General features: G+C 34.8%; 1 protein-coding gene across 6 annotated transcripts in view; it reads left to right on the top strand.

Annotated features, from left to right (window-relative positions):
• CCDC141 (coiled-coil domain containing 141) overlaps positions 1–23,564 on the top strand; it is a 90,766-nt gene that overhangs the window by 23,432 nt on the left and 43,770 nt on the right. For all 6 annotated transcript variants that reach the window (XR_012633950.1, XM_074910705.1, XM_074910704.1 and 3 more), the window contains exons 6-9: positions 5,377–5,496; positions 9,770–9,964; positions 17,026–17,198; positions 22,503–22,644. Coding sequence is in view for 5 of the 6 variants with exons in the window: in XM_074910705.1 (XP_074766806.1) it covers positions 5,377–5,496; positions 9,770–9,964; positions 17,026–17,198; positions 22,503–22,644 (630 nt within the window). In the remaining variant the exon portion in view is untranslated. The remainder of the gene's footprint in view (positions 1–5,376; positions 5,497–9,769; positions 9,965–17,025; positions 17,199–22,502; positions 22,645–23,564) is intronic.

Raw genomic sequence — 23,564 nt, 5'->3', positions numbered from 1 at the left:
TGACATTAGTGGGAGTTCAGGTGATAGAGAGAAAACAGAATATGGGAGATAAGCTCTGCTGTGTAAGATCTAAGAGTGGTGGTCTTTGTATTTCCTCTGTATTGCTATGCATAATGATGTAATGCATAGGCTGCATAATCTGTGGGTTGCTTTTTTAAAGAAAAGCCAAGCAGCTGTAAAGATCACTACTTAATTAGTTGGTTTTGAAGAACTAAAAATGCAGCACGTTCCTTTGATCTCTAATTGGAATGTGACAATCTGATAGTCATGATTGTAACATGTAACATGTTTCTTTTTCAGTATTATCAATCTGACAAATTGCGCTTACTTTATAGAGAAGGGTATCTGACCTTCCTTTATGGAACTGTCAGCATCACATTTTCTGATAATCTCTTTCATTAATGAAAATCAGAGGTAGGTTGGACTATTTTGTGCATAATTAGTTATCTTTGGAACAAGATTTATGAAAGTAATTTTTCTTAATCAATCCAATCGTGCATATATAAGAATTAAAATTATTCATGGCACTTGGTCACATCAAGGGCAGAGCTAATTGCTGAGTAAAACTGGGGGACAGGTGAGTACACCCACATTTGCTATCTAGACATATACGGGAAACAAGCTATCTTGATAGAAGTTACAGTTCCCTTTTTTCATTTCATTTTCATTAAAGGTAGTTTAATTGACATGAAAAATCAATAGTGTAACCCAGTGAATTAAAGGCTGTCATTGGATTTTACCCCCAAAAATCCAGGGCATTCTTCTTCACTTGTAATCTTTATATAGTAAACTGATAGGGTTATGACCTTACTTGCCTAAAAGAATTTCTGCCTGGTAGGATATGGACAGGTTCTGTTGTTTGTTTGCTTGGAAGCAAATTTCTATTATGAGAAATGAAGATTTTCATTTTAACATTTGACAAAGAGGATCTGCAAATCCAAATGTGTCAGTGCACATATAAAAGGAGAAATTCACAGCGGTAGCTAATGTGCAGAGAACTGTCTAAATATGGACTACATCTGCTGGTGGTGTGCTTTTGCTGATTTTTTTTCTAGCATAGTGCTGCTACTTCTACTGATAGCTGGAATGAAAACACTGAGTTTATCTCAGACAGTTTGGAGGCAAATCTGAAGATTTTCACCTAATGCATAGAACTATTTGAATCATCAAAATGTTGTATGAAGTTCTGCTATGAAGTTTGTTTGATTCCAACACATTCTGCAAAAGTTTTTTTCATAAATATCAAAAATGGTGTTTTGCAATGGATGCTAAAACACTTAGACCTAAATGGTTTAAGTTATTCAAAATTCAGTAATCAGATCAACAAGATTACTTCTCTGCTAGCTACTCCTGGTGAAATTGTGGCATGCCAGTGAGTTTAACAGGATGTCAGAAACTCTGATTGTTGGTCAATCATAATCTTTCCTGAGAGTGTATGTATTCTTGTTAAAATATGCATGTACCTACATGGATTACTTGGTTTTAATATTTCACAATTGCAAATGTTCCCTTTGAAATTGAAATGATTACTCTTACTAGCTAATAGAACTTCTGTATTTGGGAACACTGTGTAAATGAAGTCCTTTCTTAAAACAAGGAAAAAAAGAAGGCCAAAAGAAAGCATATAGTGCTTTTGTCTATATGGACAAGAAACATCACAGATGAAAAGGATTGTTCCACATTATTGGAACTTGAAATGCTTTTGTTGACTGGTAGACATCACATTTAGTGATGTTTAGTTTCTTGTTTCCAGGGTCTTTTGCAGTCCTTCATAAACATGGTATAACAAGCCACAAGTAGCTGCTCTGGGACAATGCAACGCTGATATTTAATTCTTTTCCCATAAAGGATCATTTTGTTATCCCTCTTCTTTATAAGGCTGTGCTTGATCATAGAAAAATCACTAAAGACCAGACTTTAAACTGAAGCGTTGCATTTTTATTTTTTTTTTTGAGAATATGTATGTGTCATCCCATTTCGCCCTAACTTCTTATTTATGAAATAGGACAAGGATGCTTAATCAGCAATATTGTGAACATAAATATTGAGGATTAGGGAAGGATTTAGGTAGTATTGTTATGAAGAGACTGAAGTGTCCCCAAGATGAACAAAAACAAATCTGTGTTGTCATGATGATGCCTTTGCATACTGATAAAAATATTTTTTGAGATTTCAGATAGTAAGTAAAGCACTAGCCACTCAATACAGTGATTATTGTCATGAAAACAACCTGTCTGGTATTTAACAAAGTCATTTTTTTGTGAATGCACTGGAGAAATTACTTGAGAATAGCTTATCTGCAGTTCTGAATAGGTATGTCAAAATATACAGTGCAGGCTGCTCATCTTCAAACTGCCTGAGGTAAAGTCAGATTTCATTTATGGGATGTAAGTATGTGTGTGTTTAACACATACAGAAGAAAGGGAGTGAAAAAGACAAGAAGTTTTTCCTAGGGGGAATTATTTCTAGAAAGAAAAGTGTGTTACTTCCTAATTTCTCTTCCCAGCTATATTTGCTCCTCCTCTCTGTAGTCTCACGCTAGTGTCAGATTGTTCAAGATGTTCAGCAGAGCCCGGGACAGCATACTGCTGGGCTCTGAGCTGAGAATTGGTGTATGCAGGGAAGAAATCCCTTTGTTCTGCCAGGCCAGGTGCGCTGGGGGCCGCGGCCCAGGCGTGGCCCGGCGCGGGGGAGGCCGGGCGGCCCGGCCCTGGACGCGGCCGGCTCCAGCCCTCTCCGCCCCGGCGCCCCCGCGGGCACAGCTGAGCCCCACCACGGAGTGGTGCTGCAGCTGTTAAAACGCAATTAAGAAAAGGCAAAACGCTGCGCAAATACACTGAGGAGTGAGGGGAACGAAAAAAGAACGAGAAACAACGCTGCGAGCATCAAGGTGAGTGAAGAAGGAGGGGGAGCGGGCGTTCCCCTGCGGCTGTGGAGAGGACTGCATTGGAGCAGGTATCGATATGCACCTCAGGGAGCAGTCCGCCCTGGGGCGGCTGGATATTCCCCGAAGAAGCTGTGGCCGTGGAGAGCCCATGCTGGAGCAGGGTGTCCTGGCAGGAACTGCAGCCCTGGTCGGACCCGTTCTTGAGGATGGGAAAAGTGTGAGGAGGAAGGAGCAGCGGCGAGGAACTGTTACATACTGACCATAACTCCCCCATCGCCCCTTGCCACTTGGTGAGGGGGGGTAGGTAAAGCAGTAGGGACTGAAGGAGTGAAATTGAGCCTAAAGAAAAGGGCCGGGTAGGAGAAAGGTGTTTGGGGTTTTGCCTTTATTTCTCACCAAACCTGTAATCAGCAGTAATTTAGTTTTCCCCAGTTGAGTCTGTTTCACCTGTGATGATAACTGGTAAGTGATGTCCTTGTCTTTATCTCAACCCGTGAGGTTTTAAATTTTATTTTCTCCCCCTGTTCTGTAACGGAGGAGGGGTAAGAGAGGCTGGATGGGTGGGTGTCTGGCACCTGGCCAAGGCCAACCAACCATACCAAGCTAAGCTATCCTGTTAGTTTGGTGTGTGTGTCCCTCTAGGTCCGTTATTTGTTGGAAAACTTACTGCTTCTGAACTGACAGTAGAAAATGAAAGAAGGCAATGGAAGACACTAAGCATTGAAACCACCTGGACCATAATCAGTGCAAAATGAGTGGTTTAGCAACCTGAGAAAAATGTTGAAGAACCTTTGATTTCTGATACGGGTTATTCATCACAAATAGAGCAGATAATTATTGTAAATGCATGACAAAATCTAATTATTGAAGAGTGGGAGTGATTTTTAGATTTAAATGGATCAAGGAAAACCACTGTCTTTTTCAAACAGCTGTATTAGCCTTCTTTCCTTCCCCATCCCTCCACCAAAATCACTGAAAGTAAGATTCTGTGGGTTTCTTTCCTAAAAAGCAGATAAATATTCTCAGCTGTTGCTTAAGAGCTAAGCTAGCACAAGAGAAATTAGTCAGAGGTATTAGCTGTAGTGGAAACCAACTGATTAAACTCATTGTAATGGAAAGAAATGCTGCCAAGTCGTAAAGACCTGAATGCTTTATTATAACAGGCTTAAAGATTGACTTTTTCCTGTCTAGCATTATAGAAATACTAGTTTGTTTTCCTAAGCAGATACACGATAGAACAGTCCTAATTTAAAATGAAATTTTTCTTTCCCTTTTAGCACAGTTTTTATTGTCCATTCCATTAATTTGTATTTTGGTGAACTGATAGTTCTGTGAAAATGTGTGCTTCCAGGAAAAATGTTTCAATCAGTAAGTACACATCTGGAGGATATGCTCAAGAAATGAAGGCTTGGTAGTAAAATAATTTACTTTCCTAGCTCTCTTGAACTCCTGAGACAATGTACCCAATTTTTTTATTTGTAACTGAAAAAGTTACCAACGCATTTTAAAGGTCCTTTCATTTTTTGAAATGTTTAAATTTATTAAAAATATCTTCTGCATGATCAGATTAAAAAAAATTGTATGTAGAGTGCTATTAAAAGCTGTAGTACCTAGAGTACAAAGTAATTCTTAGCATGGCATACATGATTTAAGTATAGTGGTGATTTTCCTGACTGAAAAGATTGGAGGAAGTCTCCTTAATACTAATAACTCCGTCTGACTACTATGTTAAAATGCAAAGCTTCACTCGGGGATTCTTGCTGTGTGTTGTTTACGAAGTAAGTGAGAGGTACCTACTGTGAATCAAGCGGAAATAAATGCAAGTCATTCTGTGCAATTTAGAAGATATGCTTGTATGCTGCATATGGTTGCACCATATACTTGCTAAAGTAAGTCTAATATAAGTTTGTTGTTTTTTTTTTTCTTTAAGGCTACTGAAGATTATTTGACATAATCTTCATATCTCTCAATAGCTCAACTGGTTTTTCAAGCCAGAGATAGAGAGGTTCTATTGGGTCATAAGGCTCATTTAGTCTTTTTTTTTTTTTTTTTTAATATATATTCTTGCAAAAGTAATCAGATTTATAGTCTTCTACTATATGCAAAGGGATGTTTTTAAGTTAATGTTATTCTAGAGAAAATGTGCAATATCTTCATTGTGTTATAAGCTATGCATTTATTCTATGTGTGACTAAAACCTTTTTATTTTACTGTGTTAATTTATAATTTGGTCATACATGATTAATACATTTTTGTCTATTTTATTACATATGTTCCAATATGTGTTTTGAGCACAGTTCTTTCCTTCTGCATTTATTAACATTTAATAATACAAATGCAAGCATTTGAATAAAAGCATGAACATTAGGGATGAAAAATGAAAGGAATTAAAATTAGGGCTTCTTTTGTACATAAAACTGTCTTGTACATATTTTAAAAAAGGACAGTTGCTTTTCAAATTTGTCACTGACTAAATTGTTTTTATTTAGGTCACATCTTGGTACAAGAAGAACATCAGAGATTATTTTCACAAACAAAACTTAGGCTCATCTCTATTGGAAAATGAAGAGTTACTTCAAGAGCTTGAAGAAATGGAAGTCAAAGTGAAAGTAAGAAATATGATAATTGGTAAAGCAACTTTAAAAATCAATAGCAAAATGTGAACCCAGGCATTTAATAAGCACATATAGGAGTACATACTTGGTATGTGTACATAAGATGTATATTTCTGTATGTCTAAATGAGAATTTTTTCCATTTTACATATTTTAATGCAGACCTCCATGCTTATCAATGTTTTTCTCATTTAAAGCTTTAAAAGCTAATAATAACGTGAAAGAAGAGTAATCCTTTATGTTGGTTAGTTTGTTTTTCAATTTAGTGATCAAATTCCAGACTGGTAGTTTATATATTAAACCATGTTGCAAAAAATAAAAGTAATTTTATTAGAATATTACCAAATTTTAATGTTCATAAAGGATAAAAAGCCACTTCTACTATAATTCATTGCCACTGAATTGTGTATGTGATTGGATGAGGTATTTGCCCATTCAATTATTGGGAATAAAAAATAATTGAAAATAATATTTTCCTTGTGAGTATCAGTTTTCCAGACAGTAAATCTGTTACCATAATTCATAAAAGCAAGATAAGGTGAAAGAAAATGTTGATGTTAAAGAAAAAAGAATATTTGTGTGATGTAAATCACATTTTTCCACTGAATTTGTATGTCCTATTGATGGAAAGTATAGGCTTTTTATGTGTAGAAAAATTTCAGAACTTGTTTGGTTTTCTGTTTCTGCTCCTAAGCTAACTAGACAATTTCCTTTCCTGTTACATTAAAATATTTTAATTATTGCATAAAATATTATTTTTAATTATTACAAATAATGTATAATAACAAAATGAGGATGCACTTACTCAGCTGCGCTTTTCAGTTAATTAAAAGTACAGGCTGAAGATTATTGCATCCAGATCTCAAAAGTGGTCATTATATTAATTTGAAAGAAAAAATTAAAAATCAAGAAAGATTTTGCTGTAGCTGTTTATCAGCAATAGACAAAAATGAAAAAAACACTTTGCTTTTATCGTGCCCCAGATTAATCTCTCTTTATTTCACTAGGAAGCTGGAATACTGTCCAGTTCAAGCCCTCAAGGAATACTTATACAGGGAAGGAGGGGCAGCACGTTGAGTGTTTTCTTGGGAAGTTGTGTTATTTCATTGTAGGATACTCTAAAACATCAGTATTTTTTATAAGTCTACAAGGAAATATAGTGGGCAGTATTTGGCCTTTCGGTGCTTGTGGAAGAGCTGAACTTGAAAAATATCTGAGAAGGCTTTTCATAACGGTTCCCTTATGGAAGAAAGGAAGGATTAGCATGAGTGAGATTTGCATCTTTGTAGGCATACAATGCAGGTATATTGAAGCATAACCAAAACACAGTTCTAGAGGGAATTCTGGGGTTCTGACACCTTTCTTTTTCAAAATGAAACAAAGTTAAATTTGTTGAAATGTGTGGAGTTAGTTTTCTTACCAAACCACTTAGATTCTGGTTGAAATGTTTTAATGCTACCGAATTATTTTTTGCTGGCTTTTGGGTATTGTTTTGGTTTGTTTTTTTTATTGGTAAAACTATAATAAAAGTTAAAAGCAAAAGTAGATTTAACATGAAAAAGCTAAATGAAGCATTAATGCAGGTCTATAGATGTTTACAGTTGCTAAGGTCTTCCATGTGAAGAGTATTCACTGCAGTGGAAAAATGGCTTACAGACTCAGCAGGATTGTCATAATTTTCCTGTTCATCAGAATTTCAAGATGAAGGAATATGCTGCATTGCACAGAAATAGGATACCGATCAAATAAGTCTGTAATCTGAGACGCTTCTACTACTTCAGTGGTGTTAGTAGTCCTTTTATGCTTATTAGCATGAAGTCTTTTTTAAATTTTCCTCCTCAGAAAGCTTGCTTACTACCTAAATAAGCTTTAATACTCTTTTAAATTGGTTTTAATTTAATGGAAATGTGCTTGTTAAAATCCAGTTTAGAGTCTTATCATAAAATGTGCATCCTTTTTTCCTTAATTTTGCTAAAATACTTGTCTCTGTTATAACCTGCAGCAGTTAGTACCACTAATTCATACAGAAAGTTTCATCACTTAATATGCCTTGGTTGTTATTTTTTGAGAGAGATTAAAGGTATTTTTATATGATTTGGGATTTTGAGACTATTGATTTGCTATGTAGTGAGAGCACACTGTGCATCATATTCCTGTGGGTTTGTTCATATTTTAAAATTACTTTTGTTACCTATGTCAGTGCCCACTGTTTCAGCTTTAGTTCATGTGCTGGGAAGCTGTAGAAATAAATCCAGAGTTCAAGGCAAGAACATAGAGGCATGGCCTGAATGCATGAGGTGTGTTTTTCACTGACCTGTGAGTAATGCTAGATGTTCTCCCCAAATTGTTCAAGTTAATCTAGAATACAGCAAGGAAATGAGTCTTTTCTGTTGGAATTGCCATGTACTATTTAAGCTTGGGTATGTTGGGCAAGGGGTATGTTGGGAATTTAGGGTGTCTCTCACTTGTTAGTTGTTGGTCCAGATCTACTCCATTCCAACAGGGAGGGAGAGATAACTGCATCTGTTGAAGAAGTCTGTTAAATAAGTTGCTGGGGTTTTTTTGTACAAGTGCTTTTATCACACCAGTTGTCAACAACAATGGACAATGTCAGAAAAGGAATGCTCTGAACTACACAGACAAAATAGGTCTACTCCTGTTCACTGTACTTCAAAGAAGGATAAAGCAGCATGGTGGGACATTGAAGGGACATGAGGGAATTAAAATTGCTGCTGTTTGTGGAAGATCTGTGAATAACAAGATTACCTCTTTTGGGAAAACTGCCAAACAGCATCTTTCACTAGCAGTAATTTCACTTAAAAAAACAGCAAATGTGAGGCTAATGTTCTTTAAGCATGCTGAAAATAAAAGAACCTGCCCTGTAATCTTGTTGTGCCATATGCACACTTTGGAGTGTTTTAATGAAGAAATTTATTATTTTTAAATATTTTTCTGTCTGCTTTAACAGACATTCCTGTGGAAGGAAAAGCTAAATGAATTTCAAAAAGGTTCTTCTCTTATTTAATTCATTACCAGAAAAAGTGGAGGAATGCTACCTAAGGCTTGGGAAATTGCGGTATAATACCAGTTGTTCCTTTTGTTTTGAATAGCATAATAAGGCACCAATTGTAAGTGTTGACAAGTACAGCAGGGGTAAAGTACACTGTGTAACAGTTTTACTATTTTATAGTTTTCCCAATAAACACAGCAAAAACAAAGAAGCAACTAAACACCAAAGCAGTAGTTGCAAGACAGGAAGAGATGAAATGGTGTTTTTCTCTTGACACAAAGCTCCTTTCCATTTGGGCTGTCTGGTCTGCCTTTCAATACCTCTTTATAACCTAAAGGAGATAGTGGGACTGAATACTGTGATAGCATTTATCACAGGTAAAAAAATGTGGGGAAAAAAGTTTTGATTATGAAGATTTAATCCTTAAATTTGATGTGTAATTTGGGTCAGTACACTAGAAGCACAAGTCAGTTCAGTACGAATACTTGAAAAGAGAAATAGACAAATCAGTCAAATAAGCAATCAGTTCTGATTAGCTAAGTATGCTTCCAAGTGGTGCAATGCAGACAAAATATGCAAACTTGTATGGATTCAACTGAGTCTATTTTAAAGCACCTTAAATTTTCAAGTACCTGGCTCATTTATGTGTCAGTAACGTTTCTGATTCTGTGGCTTGAAATTCTGAAGTGTGATCTTCCTTTTTAAAGCATCATATCTGTCACTACCACTAGGAAGGTTCATGGTCAGATACGGCAGAGGCATGCTTTGAACAGACAAGTTCTTTGTGGGAAATCAGGGAAAGTGTACAATGGAGAGTGTCAAGCATGATTGCATACCTCACTGTAAGGGAGAGTCATTTGATTTAATTGATTACCAGACAGCTCTCAGCACAGATTATCTCACTGGAAGCAGCTATTATCTAAACAGTGTTTTAATTTTCTCTTGGTTAAATAGTTGGGCTTAAGGGACTGTTTGTCATGGGTGCGTGGTTTTACCCAGTACAAGTTTCTTGTCTTTGTGTTATCCAGACCATTTTCACCAGCAATCACACTGCTACTTCTGCCTGTGAAAATGTGTCAAGGAATGTAGAATGAAAACCCTGTCAGTGAAACTGGAATTTGCTGAGAAATCCTTCCTAGCTGAGTGTTAACTTTCAGGCCTATGAATGTGATACATGTTTTCCAGTGTTTGTATTATTATTGTGCAGGTATATTACTTTTCTATGTGTAGTTGATTAAAATGGAATTTTTTCTCTTAGCAATGGAATTCCACTGTGGAACAACTGGAGGCTGAAGCACTTAAGATCTTGCTTTCGGAGGACTATACAGAAAAAGAACACCTAAAGCTTTCAAATCAGAAAATCTGTCTGTTGCGAGAAGAAGTGTGCTTCCACATGGAAGAAAGGAAAGCCCTGCTACAAGAGGCCAATGACTTTTTTCATACTGCTGGCAAGGTTGGTAAGAAGCCAAGTCTGTAATAATAACCTGATAATACAACTGTCAGTGTGCTCTTGAATACTGATATATGTGGGATTATGCAAACAGAACTTGTTAAACAATTTGGAATGGAAAATTACAAACCTGATTGCCCTTTAATATGACCTTTTGCCTTAAACTTCCATCCAAAGTGGCAAATGTGTTTTATAAAACATTTTTAAGTCAAAAAAGTATATTGGAAACTGAGTGCTCTTCTCAAAAAAAGGTATTTGGGAAATATTATCTGCCAAAAATTGTACTTTAAGATCATGGGTTCTGTCATGATGGCATAATGCTGTATGAAGATACAGGAACTGCTCTAAAATACCCAACCTGTTATAGGATAGATAACCAGAAATGATGTCTACACTTGCAGTGGTCTCCAGAGGGTCTAATTAATAATCAGACATGAGAAAAAGGAAGGATAATACACAGTTCCTCATACTGAGCATGTCATATACCACATGGTTGAGACATGATGTAACACCAAAGTGGCCAGTTAAAAAAGCACAAAACTCCTTTAATGGCAGCACTAATGATGAATTAAGGCTTACACCTATACTGAGGTCAGCAAGAGAATGTGTAGGCAATTATTTCCATCACTGATGTGCTCATGTGGAGAAGCAGTGATTCAGATTCAGATGGCTAAGAGGGCCTTACCTGTCTACTGGATTCTGTACCTTGCTTTTTTTATGTGGGTTGTATTTAGATACAGCAGCCTTGACTAGTATTGTGTTTCATTTTCTGTCTTCCTAATCTCATGTAATGAGAATGCATGAATCATTGATGACCAAAAAAAGGATTATTTTTAAAACTGGATTTTTACTTTTCAAACATCAAGTCCAGCAACAACTACTTGTATGAAAATTATTTTAATAAATTTGGTCATTAATTTTTGTTACATCCTTCTTATACTTTTTTCCTCTATAATATAAGATGTTTATCATACTTGAACACTTTAATACACTTTCAAGACTTCTTTTTCTTTTCATTGTCTCTGATGTGAGCATGAAAAGAATATCCTTGTAAACTTTTCTCTTCAAATCCCTATACCAAAACAAAAATAGCAGATTATTTTCTTCAGTCATCTGAAGTTGTTTTAGATTAGTCATCTTTTGATATTCTTACTGGCTCAAGGCGTAAGATCTTAAAATTATTTTTCAAATACTGTATTACAAGGTTTAATCACAACTAAAAATATATCACAAATTTTTAAATTAAATTGATTCAGTGGAGAATTTCAATAGGTCTTCAGTAAATGAAAGTTGAAAACTTATTGTTCAAGTAAAGAAAAAACACTGGAAAAAAAAAAAGACAAAAAAAATCCTATGTGGGAGTACAATATGGTCAAGGAGATGCATATAGAAAGGAATAAAATAATAATGGAGTAATAGGCTTAATAGAAATTACTTGAGATTCAGCTACATTCAGTGAAGTGGAATTAAAATGGTGAAAGTGTGCACCTACATGCAAATGAAATGAGTTGTCAGGAATCCAATGCCTATTCTTTGCTGTAAAAAGCTCCCAGTTAAATATTTATAGGCTGGCTAGTAAAAGTATATTCACTTGTATTTCTTCTGAGCCTTTTTTTTTTTTTTTTTTTTTTTTTTGAGAGAGAGACTAGAATGAATTTGGAATTAGTCTTTCCAAAACCTGTTTTCTTTGGTATAATCAAAATAGTTATAATCCAGTTTGTAGTAGATGCATGGCCAAATAATAAAAATCAAAACCCTCTTTGGATACTATTTTGACACTAACTTGTACTGTTTTCTAGAAACTCATTGGAGAGGTGAAAAATAAGTTGAGTAAGATTTCTCCCCTCTTAAGTAGTAGTGCTGGAAAATCTTGAAAAATTCCAATTTCCTCCCAGAATGTTAGAATATTGAGGTGGGAAGAGGATAGCACAGTTAATTAAAAAGTTTTTGTCCTAAAATCAGGGTTGGGCAAACTCATGGGAACAGCTGATAGAAGAATTGATTAATAAAGAATTGAGGGAGCTTAATATAATTAGTTCCATTGGTATGTGTCAGGTTAACAATAGGCTTTTATGAGAAGACAAAATAAGGATCAGTAAAGGTGGAGATAGTGTTATAACAAACTTCTGCAAGTTAAACTACTGCTATTTCTTGTGTTGATGGTGAAAGTGAAAAATACAAAATCTTGAAGCCACTTTAAGCTGATTCAGAGCCAAATCTGTTTTAAGCCTTAAAATGGGAAAACAAGTAGGGATTTTTATCAACAGATGAGCTTCCAGTGGAGTACTGTGGATTGATTGCTGGTACTTTTCTGCTTGTAATATTTATAATTTATGTAATAGTAATAACTAATGAAGACAAGGAAGTCTATAAGCAACTATATGGGCAAGGAAATTTTAACCTTGTCTTTGCCTGCACTTATTCTGAGCAACAGGTGGGGCTGTAATCACATTTGCCTTTAACATCTACTATGTTCCTTTGTTATTTTTTTAACAACATGTAAACAATACTTGGTGTTGAAATTATTTACAAACCCTTGAAGTGTGAGAGATCTTTTGCTCCAATAAGTCTAATTGATCATGATTTCATTTATGATGAGGAATCAGGGCTGGGCTAATGAAAACTCTTAAAACTGTTGTTGATAGTCAACCTCCTTCTAGTTTGGGCAAGGAGCTATTCAAATACAGGTCTAGTTTTTTGAGAGCAAATGTAGCGTCTTTTCAGAATACAGGGCTGTGCTTTGTGGAAGTACCTGCTGCAGAAGGCATTAGCTTAGGTGTGTCTCCACAGTATGCCGTTATACCTGTTATGTGTAAGAGTGAACAAAACACTGTAGTTACTGTACTTCAGAAGAGACATTTCAGTTGTTCTTGGGGTATACCCGCACCTCTGGGTTCCCTTTACATGTAAAGGGCAAACAAACAAAATAGAGTATTAGTTTTTTTTGTACTAACTCAAAAAGAACTCATTTTAGATCTTGTATATCCCACTGTCATTTTAATTTGTAAGGAATTCAGGAAATGAAAAACAGAGAAGTATAGCACTTGCATTGTGTTTGTGTTCTTAAATTTTGGTGTACATCTGGCTGCATTCTGTTTGTGTTTTGGCTGCATTAAGCAATATTTTTCTGTATGTTTGCAAGCTCCTTGGCTCTTTTGTATTCATGTACATTCCTTGCTAAGCTTTCCTTTAAATATCAATATATTTCTGTGTCCATGTAGTTGCCTTCAGTTTGACTTTTTGCAGGGGGATTTCTGTGTAGCTGTCCTCTGAGAATAGCTGGGAAATGACATGTGGAATAATCTGAGATTGCTTTGGTATGACAAGCAGTTGAAAATTTTCATTTGGATAGCTTTAAGTAAATAAGGCTTCTACCGAGTTCAATATGTTTGCAGATTTACAGTTTTAGTCAGCTGTGGAGTATCTTGTACTTTGGTGCATAAGTTATTTCAAGATTCACGTTTTGATTTTGAGCTCCAGGATATATGTACTTTCTTCTAACTACTTCAGATGTTGGGGTTTTTATTCCTCCTATGTGCCATTGCAAAATTAAAAATCATTTGAGGTAGTATAGATAGCAACTAACTTTAAAGTGAACATACAAGATGAACCTAGAGTTTGAGCATTCTTTGCATGGAGCTGTGGGGATTGGAATACACACCTCTGCATGATCCAGTGAAACTTACTTTACTTAACCTTCTAGACTTTTTTTCCTTCTAATGGAATTTTCAGGGTTGTATTTGTGGTGATGAAATTCAGTATTTGTAAAAATAAACAAATGCATAAACAGAGGTCCATATTTCTGAGTAGAAGCCTTGCTGATAAATCCTTTCTTTTGATCTTGATAAGTGGATGAGAAAGACAGACTGAACTAAAATAAAACTAAAGTAAAATCAAAGAATTGAAGTGGGAAAAAGAAGAATCATGAAATTTTAATCATTCATGTTCTCTGTGTTCACAACCAGAAAGCTGAACAGACTGGGAAAAGTGCATTGCATGATTTTTGTTGTTTTTTCTAAACTACTTAAAATGGATCCCAATCATGAAGAATGGTCAAGGTAACCATTAACAAGGATATTTAGAAAGAAATATTGAGATCCTTTTTGAATGACGCTTGAATTTATTACAAAGTCTTTTTTAATAGCAGGAAAGGCCCAAAATTTTTCAGGAAAAAGTGATACCATTTCTACTTGTAGGAGTTATGCCTACATTACCTTCAGCATGTTGGTGTTCATTTTAATTATGCTTGTAAGGTTTTGCTAGCATAACTATTGTTTTTCCCTACTAATCTTCCATGCTGAAATGGGAAAAAACCCCTGTCATTAATTTTAAGCATTTATATCACTATAACTCTCCTGCATCTTTAACTTGTGAATATGTAAGTTGCAAAGTATTTTTGTGTTATTAGCTGATAGATCAAGTGATACAATTTCTATAAAGCATATCTTTTAATTTATGCTCTGGTACCACAGTTGCATGTAGATGTGCTGCTTTCTTCTTGTATTGTTGTCTATGCCATAATATGCTTATGTTATTAACAAAAAAAATCAGAGATATATACATATGCTAATTCTTGAAAAGAGTCTGAGATAGAAGGCTGGCTTTGTGTGGATTGTTTAATGTTGATTTGTTTGAGCTCTTGAAAGTCTGAATTTAGTGCCTGATACTGTTGTTTTCAACACAATGTGATGGGTATAGGACTACCAATGACTGCAGGAGCTGCTATGGAAAAAGTCAGTCCAGATAATATCTTGCTGTAAACAGGCTTCCTACTTTCAATTGAAATTGAGCATAAATCTTTGCTAGTGGTAGCAACCTTAATTGATCAAAGTAGCAACAGCAGTGAGAACGCAGGCAGTGCAATCCGATAAAGTTGTCTGTCATCCTTGAAGGTGCAGATTGATGAACATGCAAGGCTCTCGGATACGTTTAGGAAGAGAGGCTACAAAGAACACGTGATCTTTTATTCTTCCATTCTGATTCTCTTCTAAATTGTCTGTTGTCCAGTTCTCATTCTGCTCATGTTGCTCTTTGACAAATGTAACAATGGCAGTAACAAGTGGCTTTTTGTTTTATTAATTTTACACATCCTTACTGCTTTTTAGCAAGAGTCAAAACTTGTTCTTACATCCGCTGCTTACCTAGTTAAATATGTTAACTGGTAATACTTGTAATAAGTTTGGCTGAGCGGTTAACTCCTTCTAAAATGTCTATAAATCTGTAATCATTCTTGAACACTTTGTGACTTTCCTATGACTCTTTAATATTCTTAAGTATGGTCCTGAAGACTGAAATTCATGATACAGAACCTGTTAGACAAAGTAAATAAACTTAACTTAGTTCCTTAGTTCATGTGAAGGGCCTCTATTTACAGAAAAAATCTTTGAAATTCACGTAGGTCCATGAATCTTATGAGTTTCCAAAGATCATTCTAATTCCTGTCTTGATCTAAGGTTTATGGCCTTTTTTATACACAGTGATGACTAAAAGGTTTTCATGTTTTAGGAAAAGTCCTTCCTTGGTATACTCAATTACTTTTCTCCTCCAATGGAGTGTTCTTGTAAATTTTCTTTGTATGGTCAGGATTTTTTTTTTTTTTTTAATGCTGAATCCTTTTTTATGCAAGGAAAAATAACCTGGCAGAGACAATAAAATAGTACATATGTCCTATTTTAATCTATTGTGTATAGAAGTTGCATTACTGTTGCTCATCCTCTTTATTTTTCCTAATTTCTTTTGTATAGATTTAATTTGTTTGAGAGAGTTCAGTCATTTCTCCTTCATATTTTGAGTCAGCAGTACAGGGTTCATTCTCATGTGCTGAGTTCTTTGTTCATCTGTAAATGGTGTAACAAGCTGAATCATATTGTGCCCTGTGAATCTTACTGAATTTTCACTTTTCAACTTTTTATGAATGTAAAACCTTGCAAAATAACTTTGCGACAGACTAAATTTGATTTTAAAGTTCTTTTGCTCTTCTGATGTAGTAATTTTAAAGATGACATAATTAAGTATAATATTTTAGCATGTATATAGTTTTGTTGTCTCAAGATTCTTCTCAATGATGAACTGAGGGTTCAAGAACAATGTGTTTTCAGACTAAGTCTGCAAAATAATTCACTGAATTAAAGCTTATATATACAGATTTACAAAGTCATAAGACAAGTTTGACGTGGTGTACGTTGATTTCCTTTTAAAAAAATGGACTACTCTGTATACATATTATAGTCATATTTTTTTACATAAATGTATATATTCAGAGATAAATGAATGCTACTGGACGTTGTCTACTGCTTTGCTTTATTTAGATTTAATGTTTTTTTTTAGTGTTTAGAGCAACAAAAAAAAAATCTGTGTAAGAATTTTGTGTTACCACTGTGATGCTAATTATGCGCAGTAGGTTTGGGCACATTTCTATTTCACTAATATTAGTATTTATTAACATTAATAATGGAATATTTCAATGTTGTCCTTACTCTGTCTAAAAAGGCAGAAGTCTTTGTAGAGTACTATTGTGACTTTTTTCTGGTATTTGATTGAGAGACTTCTTGCACTAAAGGAAAACTGAGAATAGGTATAACAAAACTGAAGTTGCATATGTGCAAAATGTGAGCCTACTTTTAAAATAAAAATATAATTATGTTTTCCTTGTTGGATATACATTTGATATATTTAAAATATTAAAAAGAATAATAGTTTTGGTAAAACTCTTTAACAGTGAGCTTCAGTAAAACTTTGAGTGCTAATGTGCTCTGTTACTCATTATTTTAGTTCTGCTTTGGCATGTCAGATTGGCCTGACTTGATCAAAAAAATGGAATAGTTTTAAATTCAAAGACTAATCATGATTTTGCATGACCATTCTTATATTAACTTTTGTTGAATTATACCTGTGTTCTTCTGTGACCTGAAAAGGCAGTATCAGGCCCTAAGTTAAAATAGTGCTTTTCATTTCTGAAGAAATGTCAAGTATTAAATGTCTATTGATCATCTATTTATGTAAAAGAATATACATGCACATTTTCAACAGAAATATTGACAACAGATGCTTTTTTATTTTTTCAGGTACTTGATGGCCTTGAAGGTATTGAGAATTACCTTGAAGTCTTTAATTCAGAAGACTTACATTTGCCTATCTTGACAATGAAGTATGAGGAATTACAGGAAAGAATTAAAGGTTGCACAGCGACTACCTTGCAAAAGGGACAAACTTTAGTTAATAAAGCAGGTTCTCAGAGGTATTCCCTCCATTTTTGCATATATGCTGCATTTCTCTGTATCTACCTGTTGCTTTATAACTCAACTAGTTAGAATTGAACAGGATTTAGAGCCAGTGTAGTTAACTAAGTAGGTGTGCATTTAAATGACCTGAAACTCAAAGTGTCTGCCATGTATCTGTTGGTATTTATATAAACCAGTCTCTTTAACAAAAATACTTAGGAATACTACATGCTATTTTAAGAGTGGTGTCAAACAGTGGAATTAGTACCTTAGGGCAGTGTTCAGAAACAGTGATTTAGTTAATATTTTGGAAAAGTAAATGTATGTAAATGTTCATAGCTACTGATAATTTTCAGTCCCTGCTGCGCAATGTAATCATTTTAGACCTTTTTGAAAGTCATCATTATAGCAACTATAACGTGATTTGATGCAAGACCAAAATACAGGTGTTAAGCCAAATGCATAAAATATGGAAGTTTCTCCACTTCTTATTCGTTTTAATTCATGAATAAAATAACTTTTTTCTTCCAAAGCTCTTGTTAATTGCAGTGATGATGTACTCCACAGATAGGATTTTAACACTGATTTAAAGCATGACTTAGTTTATAATCAGTCCCAGTGGCTTAATATCTTCTACTTTTCAGGTCTTAGTAGGAGGCTGTGCAATAAGAACAAAGACCATTTATATTAATGAGTTGTTCTTCAAAGACAGAGCAGATGACTGTAGCTGATGTTTGACTAGTGGTCAGCTTAGCTCTACATTCCCATTACATGGTTATGTCCTTAATTATTCCTGAACTTTGAATAGCTTTACTTCAACGCTAGATAAAATTTTCATTTAATCTCATGGCCTTGCAGAAAATTTTATCTAAAGTGCCTTCACCTGTCACCCCAGATGTAATTGGCTTGAACCTAGCAAAGGGATGAAATAGAAAATTCAAATAAAAAGTTGTTTTGGAAACATATGGAGCTGGCTTTACAGCTGTTGTTACTGATTCAGCATCTCCTAGTATTTCAATTAAATGGAAAGGAAAGGGATTTTCCTGAGTGAAACTGATTCCTAAACCAGCCATAATTTCAGAGTGCATGCTGCTGTTCTCTAGAACTTGATGTTCTACTAGAGATTACATCAACAGAAGCAGATTTTGTGTTTCAAATTAAGTTGGCACAACAATGATTAATGTTAGGCATGCTAAATACCTTGATTGAATCCCTAAAATAACAATTCATTGTTTTTCTTCCTTATTAAGAGTTTTAAAAAAATATTTATAAACGGTCCAAGTCAGTAGTGGGGATAGTAAGATAATCACTGGTACACATCAAGAAGAATGTGATGAGTTTGTCAAAATAACCCTATCAGTCATTTCTGGTAAAATTCAAAAAAAGGTAATGCCAGAGGCAGATCTCCTGATCTGTGTGCCAAAGTGCTGCTCAAGATAGTCTAGAAATAAATAAAGAAGGCAAGATTTCTGCCTAGATGATATTATAATTTAAAAGCCAGCATTACAGCTGAAGCAGTAGTGATTTAGAGAAGGAAGGTGAAACTTACAACAATATCAATAGGCAATCTCACTAGAAATGTGTTTTGCTGTTTCTAAAGAACAGTGGAAGATTCCAGACTCTCAAAAATTTTAAATAGCTACTTGCATTATAAAAATGAATAAGTCCCTTTTTAAGAAAGCAAACACAAAATATTATGGCTTTTCAGTTTTTCTGCTGCCTTCAGGCCTCATTACTCAAATGTAATGCATTTGCCATATATTTCAATGAGTAGTGCTAGTACTTCTGTGCAGGTGTAACATTTTATATTCCTCAGCATGGGCTTGAGAATTACTATCAACAATTTAAACTGGCAAGGGACTCTGGAGGTCATTTGTCACAATTCCTTGCTCATAACCTGTCAGTAAGATTAAGTTGTTCAGGGCCAAATTTGGAGTATCTCACAGGGATGGAGATTCCACAGCCGTTCTGGGCAACCTGCTCTAGAGCTTAAGTGCTCTCCTTGTGAAAGATGTTTTTCTTGCATCTAGCCAAAAATTCTGTTGCTGCAACTTGTGAGCATTGCCCCTTGCCATTTTGCTGTACGCCTCTGAAAAGACTCTGTCTTTTTTATAAACTTTCTTCCTCACAGATAATGAAAGACAGCAATTAGATCACCCCTTCACCTCTTCTCTCCTCTGAACAGAGTTCTGTCAGCACCCCCTTGTACATCATGTGCTCCAGCCTCCAATCATCTTGGGAGCCTCTGCTCAATTCCCTTCAGCTTGTGTGTCTACTTTGTACTGTGGGGAACCAAGCTGGACAAACCGACCTCCAGATGAAGTTTCAGAAGCCCTTAACAGAGGCATGTAACTTTTTGGCTAGTCTCTTCCAGATGCAACTCAGCATGGGGCTAGGATTCAATGCCACAAGGATGATCCTGACTCGCATTCAACTTTTTGTACAGCGAGACAAGTTTAGGTGTTTTTGCTTAATCCATGGATTTTGGAGATAGACAGAATGGTTCCTGTAGCTCAACAGCCTAGTAATGCTGACATAGTGAGTTCTGTCAGCAATTGTGGTAAAGGTGTACATTCCAGAATATTAATTTCCTCCAGAAAGGTTCACATTTTGAAAAAGGAAAGAGAGAGGCCTCTCTTTGTCACTGTGGTGTCTTTAAATGCTGGCCAATATTTAGCCCAGTGATTAACCCACATGGGACAACAAGATTTGTATGAACAGCTGAGGGCCAAAGGAGGAAGATATGGACAGAAAACAAAACTCATATCAAGACTGAATCCTGATTAGTATTTTGCTCCTCTTATTGCACAATTCATTGATAGTCTTAACTGCCCTCACAGACTTCCCATTTCCTTTATCTAACTGGATTGGAAATCCTGAGGGACATGGACAGTTGCCCTTTGAAGGTGATGAAAGGTGTGAATCTGAAAAGTGTAGGTATCTTTTCAAAAAGCTGCTTTGCCATAGGACAGACAAGAAGGTATAATCTGACAGTGAGATACATAGCTGTTAAGTGTTTGCAATCTGGTAGGATTCTTGAACTAGCTGGCAGCAAATAGAAATCTGTGTGGAATTTGAAAATAGCTGCCAGTTCCCGGAAGGAGTAGTTGGAGCACAGTAGTTTTAAAATTCCTTCATCATTTGTGATAGAGAAGATATTGCATGCTCTGCTACTAGCATGGCTTGTTTTAAAAGGAAGCCAGATTCTCCAGTTTTCCAGACAATATATTTATTAATAAGAAATCACTTGACCTTGCTCAGGTTAGGTTACAATTTTTTTGGTTTTGATTTTTTTTTTTTTTTTTTTTTTTTAATTTTGATGAGATGATGCTCTGAATTGAACTGTATCTTCTGAATGGGGATACTGGAAGATGCATTTTTAATGCAATATCAAAGTGGCTGGCATGTGTAGTACCAGTTTAAATGCACTGAGAGAAGGTAGAGTACTCGAACATTAAGAGAATGAAAATGAAGTTGGATTTCTGTATCCACATTGTTTTGTTATTTTCAGAGTACCCAAAATTAGGCCAGACAGTTTGTATGCATATGTTAAGACAGGTGACAGGTCTAGTAGTTTCTGATTTACAAATCTAATACTGATATCCTCACATTTAGGTAGGACTGTGCTTAAGGCTAGCGACACTGACTTCAGTGTCATAATTGGAAATCCACCAGAATAAAAAGGGAAAAATATGATGCTAATTCTGTCCTACTTTCAAATCTTTTTGAGTCATGTTGCAGCCTTATTTTAAAAGGTAGTCCAAATAAACGAAAATGCCGAAAATCTTTACATGAGAAGAGGAATAGATTATAGAAAAATGGCAGAGGGCAGGGGTTTTTTTGTAATCCTAGTGTTTCAAAATTAAAATATTGGTAAGTCTGATTTTTGAGATCTCATTTTTAAATTAAAATAAGCTAGAAAAAAACGGGAAGAAGAGCAAAATTTTGTATGTATTAATTCTAAGAAAAATTACTGAGTCAGTGTTTTGTCCATTAAGAGAACCTTTGTTACTTTACCAGCCAATTAGCTTGCCTGTAAGAACTGTCTTTGTTTTATGCTGTTATAAATTTATTGTGTTAACTCAAAAAACCCCCGTGATCCTTTCAAATATTTTATAGGGATCTAAATTATAATTTTCAAAAACTATATATCTTGTTCTCTTACTGCTTTGTTTTTTGAAGAAGTAGTGGTGCTAGTAGAAGTTTTAAAACATACCTCTTTTTAAGGAGTGCTGAAGTAGAGGAGTGACATTTTCAGAATTTAAGCATAAAGCACAAACTAACAGGTTGCTAATTTTTGACAGTCATTTACAAATTTGAAACCACTTACTCCCTAAAAGCGACTTAAAATTTAGTTTCTCTTAGTGATCAGTTCTTGTATCAGATTCAAACAGAATGGTCTATTGATACCATAATTCATGTTAGTAGTGTAGAATAAGGTTTTTCTTTGAGGTTGCAGAATTTAACACTCTGAGCCTGATCTGAAGCGAGGAGAAAATTTCCTACGATTTTAGAGGACAAAGGAGGAAACCTTGAATAAGCCCCTGTATTAACATAAGTTTCTGATGAAACTAAAGTAATTAAAAACTTTTTTTGGACATGTTTGTCTTATAAAAATTCTTAAGATTAATAAATTTCAGTAGTAAATCAATTGATATGTGGGTTTCTTTTTTTAATATCAAAACTTCAGATCTTAATTATTTCAGATTTTTATAATTTGAAGAGGACTGCCTCAAGTATTCAGATTGTGAATTTCTTCTGTGATATTAAATGGTTTAAGTTATAAGACAAGCCATTGTTTGTAAATGGATGTTTTTTCTTCTGTTAAAATAGCATCTTTAAAGAGATGTTGACTTAGAATGTATATGACATTTTTTCAGCCACTGTGGAAACACTGAGATATTTGAAAGGCCAAAGAAAACATTATTTTTAAAGTAGAAGTGATATGCCATATATTTTTACTCTTTTTAGGCTATTCTATTTGTGATTTTAGTCTTTAGATAGTGTAACTAAAGTTAGAATTATTTATGAAATGAGATATTTCTTAGTGAATCAGGATATCTGGCACATGAATCTAACTTATGCACTGGTGATAAAGGATTTGTTTGGAAATAGCATTTCTGTGTGGAAACAGAATTCCAAGCAATTTTGTTTGGGTTAATTTTAATATTTCTCTTGGTTATTTTTGTTTTAAGGCTTGCAGTTTAAAATTAATGTTACTTGCCGTACAAATCAACAGAAAAGGTGGTAGGTTTTTTAGTCATCATCCTGACTGCTGAGCAAAAATGACAAATAACAACAGTTCTATTCTTCCATTTTAGCTCTAGGGTGATAGGAATTCAGAAAATGATGGAATATGTTAAAAAAAAAGTAGATCAATTAATCAGGCAGTGTCCAGATTATAAAGAATTTAATTTGAAGAAACAACAGTGGACTGCCTCACTTGAAGATCATCTGAATAAGGTACATGATAGCACATTGTCATCTTAATACATTCATGAGCGGTACATTGTAATTCCATAATTTAGCTATGTGTATATTAAAGTTGACTCAAATAATTACAAATAACATCGGTTTGTTAGAGAGTGCACAGTTTTAGTTAGAATGCTGAATGCTGTTACCAGCACAAACCTAAAGCTGTTCTGAAAAATGCAGCTGTTTCCATGAGAGCATTTTACCAGTGATCTTCCATAAAACATGGACTTGCTTAGATAATGAGCTATTATAATTTATTACTTTGGAAAAGAAGCGAGCAGTCAGGACTGTGACATGCAGTGCAGGTTTCCTATACTGTTCCTATGTCTTCTGTTTAATTTGGCTGAAGATAAAAATAGAAGTGTGGCAAAACTGAGGGTTAATGAGCATGGTGACTAGGAACCACAGCAAATTTTCAGTAAGGCTGAAGTAGTGTTCTGTTCACCGTAAAAATTCGCTTTATTCATTAAGATACCTATGCATCAAGGACATCACAGCCTTCTTTAAGCTGTTGGATGTTCTGTAGTACTGCAGACCTTTTTGATGACTTGTCAGAGATGGAATAGATACATGTCTCCTAAATAAGATCCCATGTGTAAATTCAAATTTAAAAATACAGTTTTTGAACAAGGTTCATATGAGGGAAATCCCAGAGTGTAGACCAAAAAAGTAAATCAAATTTAATGACTGATTAAGTCTGCAATCTGATATTTTATATTATTTGCATGATGTTTATAATGAACTATTCTTAAGCAAATGGAAAGTCAATTTGCCATAAATTGATCCCTTTTCATACAATTTAAGTAGGAGAGGCCTTGTGGTATTAGAACACAGTGAAAATATTGTTGAGTTTAGCTGAAAACAAGAGAGTTGCTGACAGCTGCTGATGGTCTTGTAGAAATGATGTC

Source organism: Athene noctua, chromosome 7 (genome assembly GCF_965140245.1).
Source record: "Athene noctua chromosome 7, bAthNoc1.hap1.1, whole genome shotgun sequence".
Taxonomy (NCBI): domain Eukaryota; kingdom Metazoa; phylum Chordata; class Aves; order Strigiformes; family Strigidae; genus Athene; species Athene noctua.
This window is presented reverse-complemented; position numbering and strand designations above follow the sequence as displayed.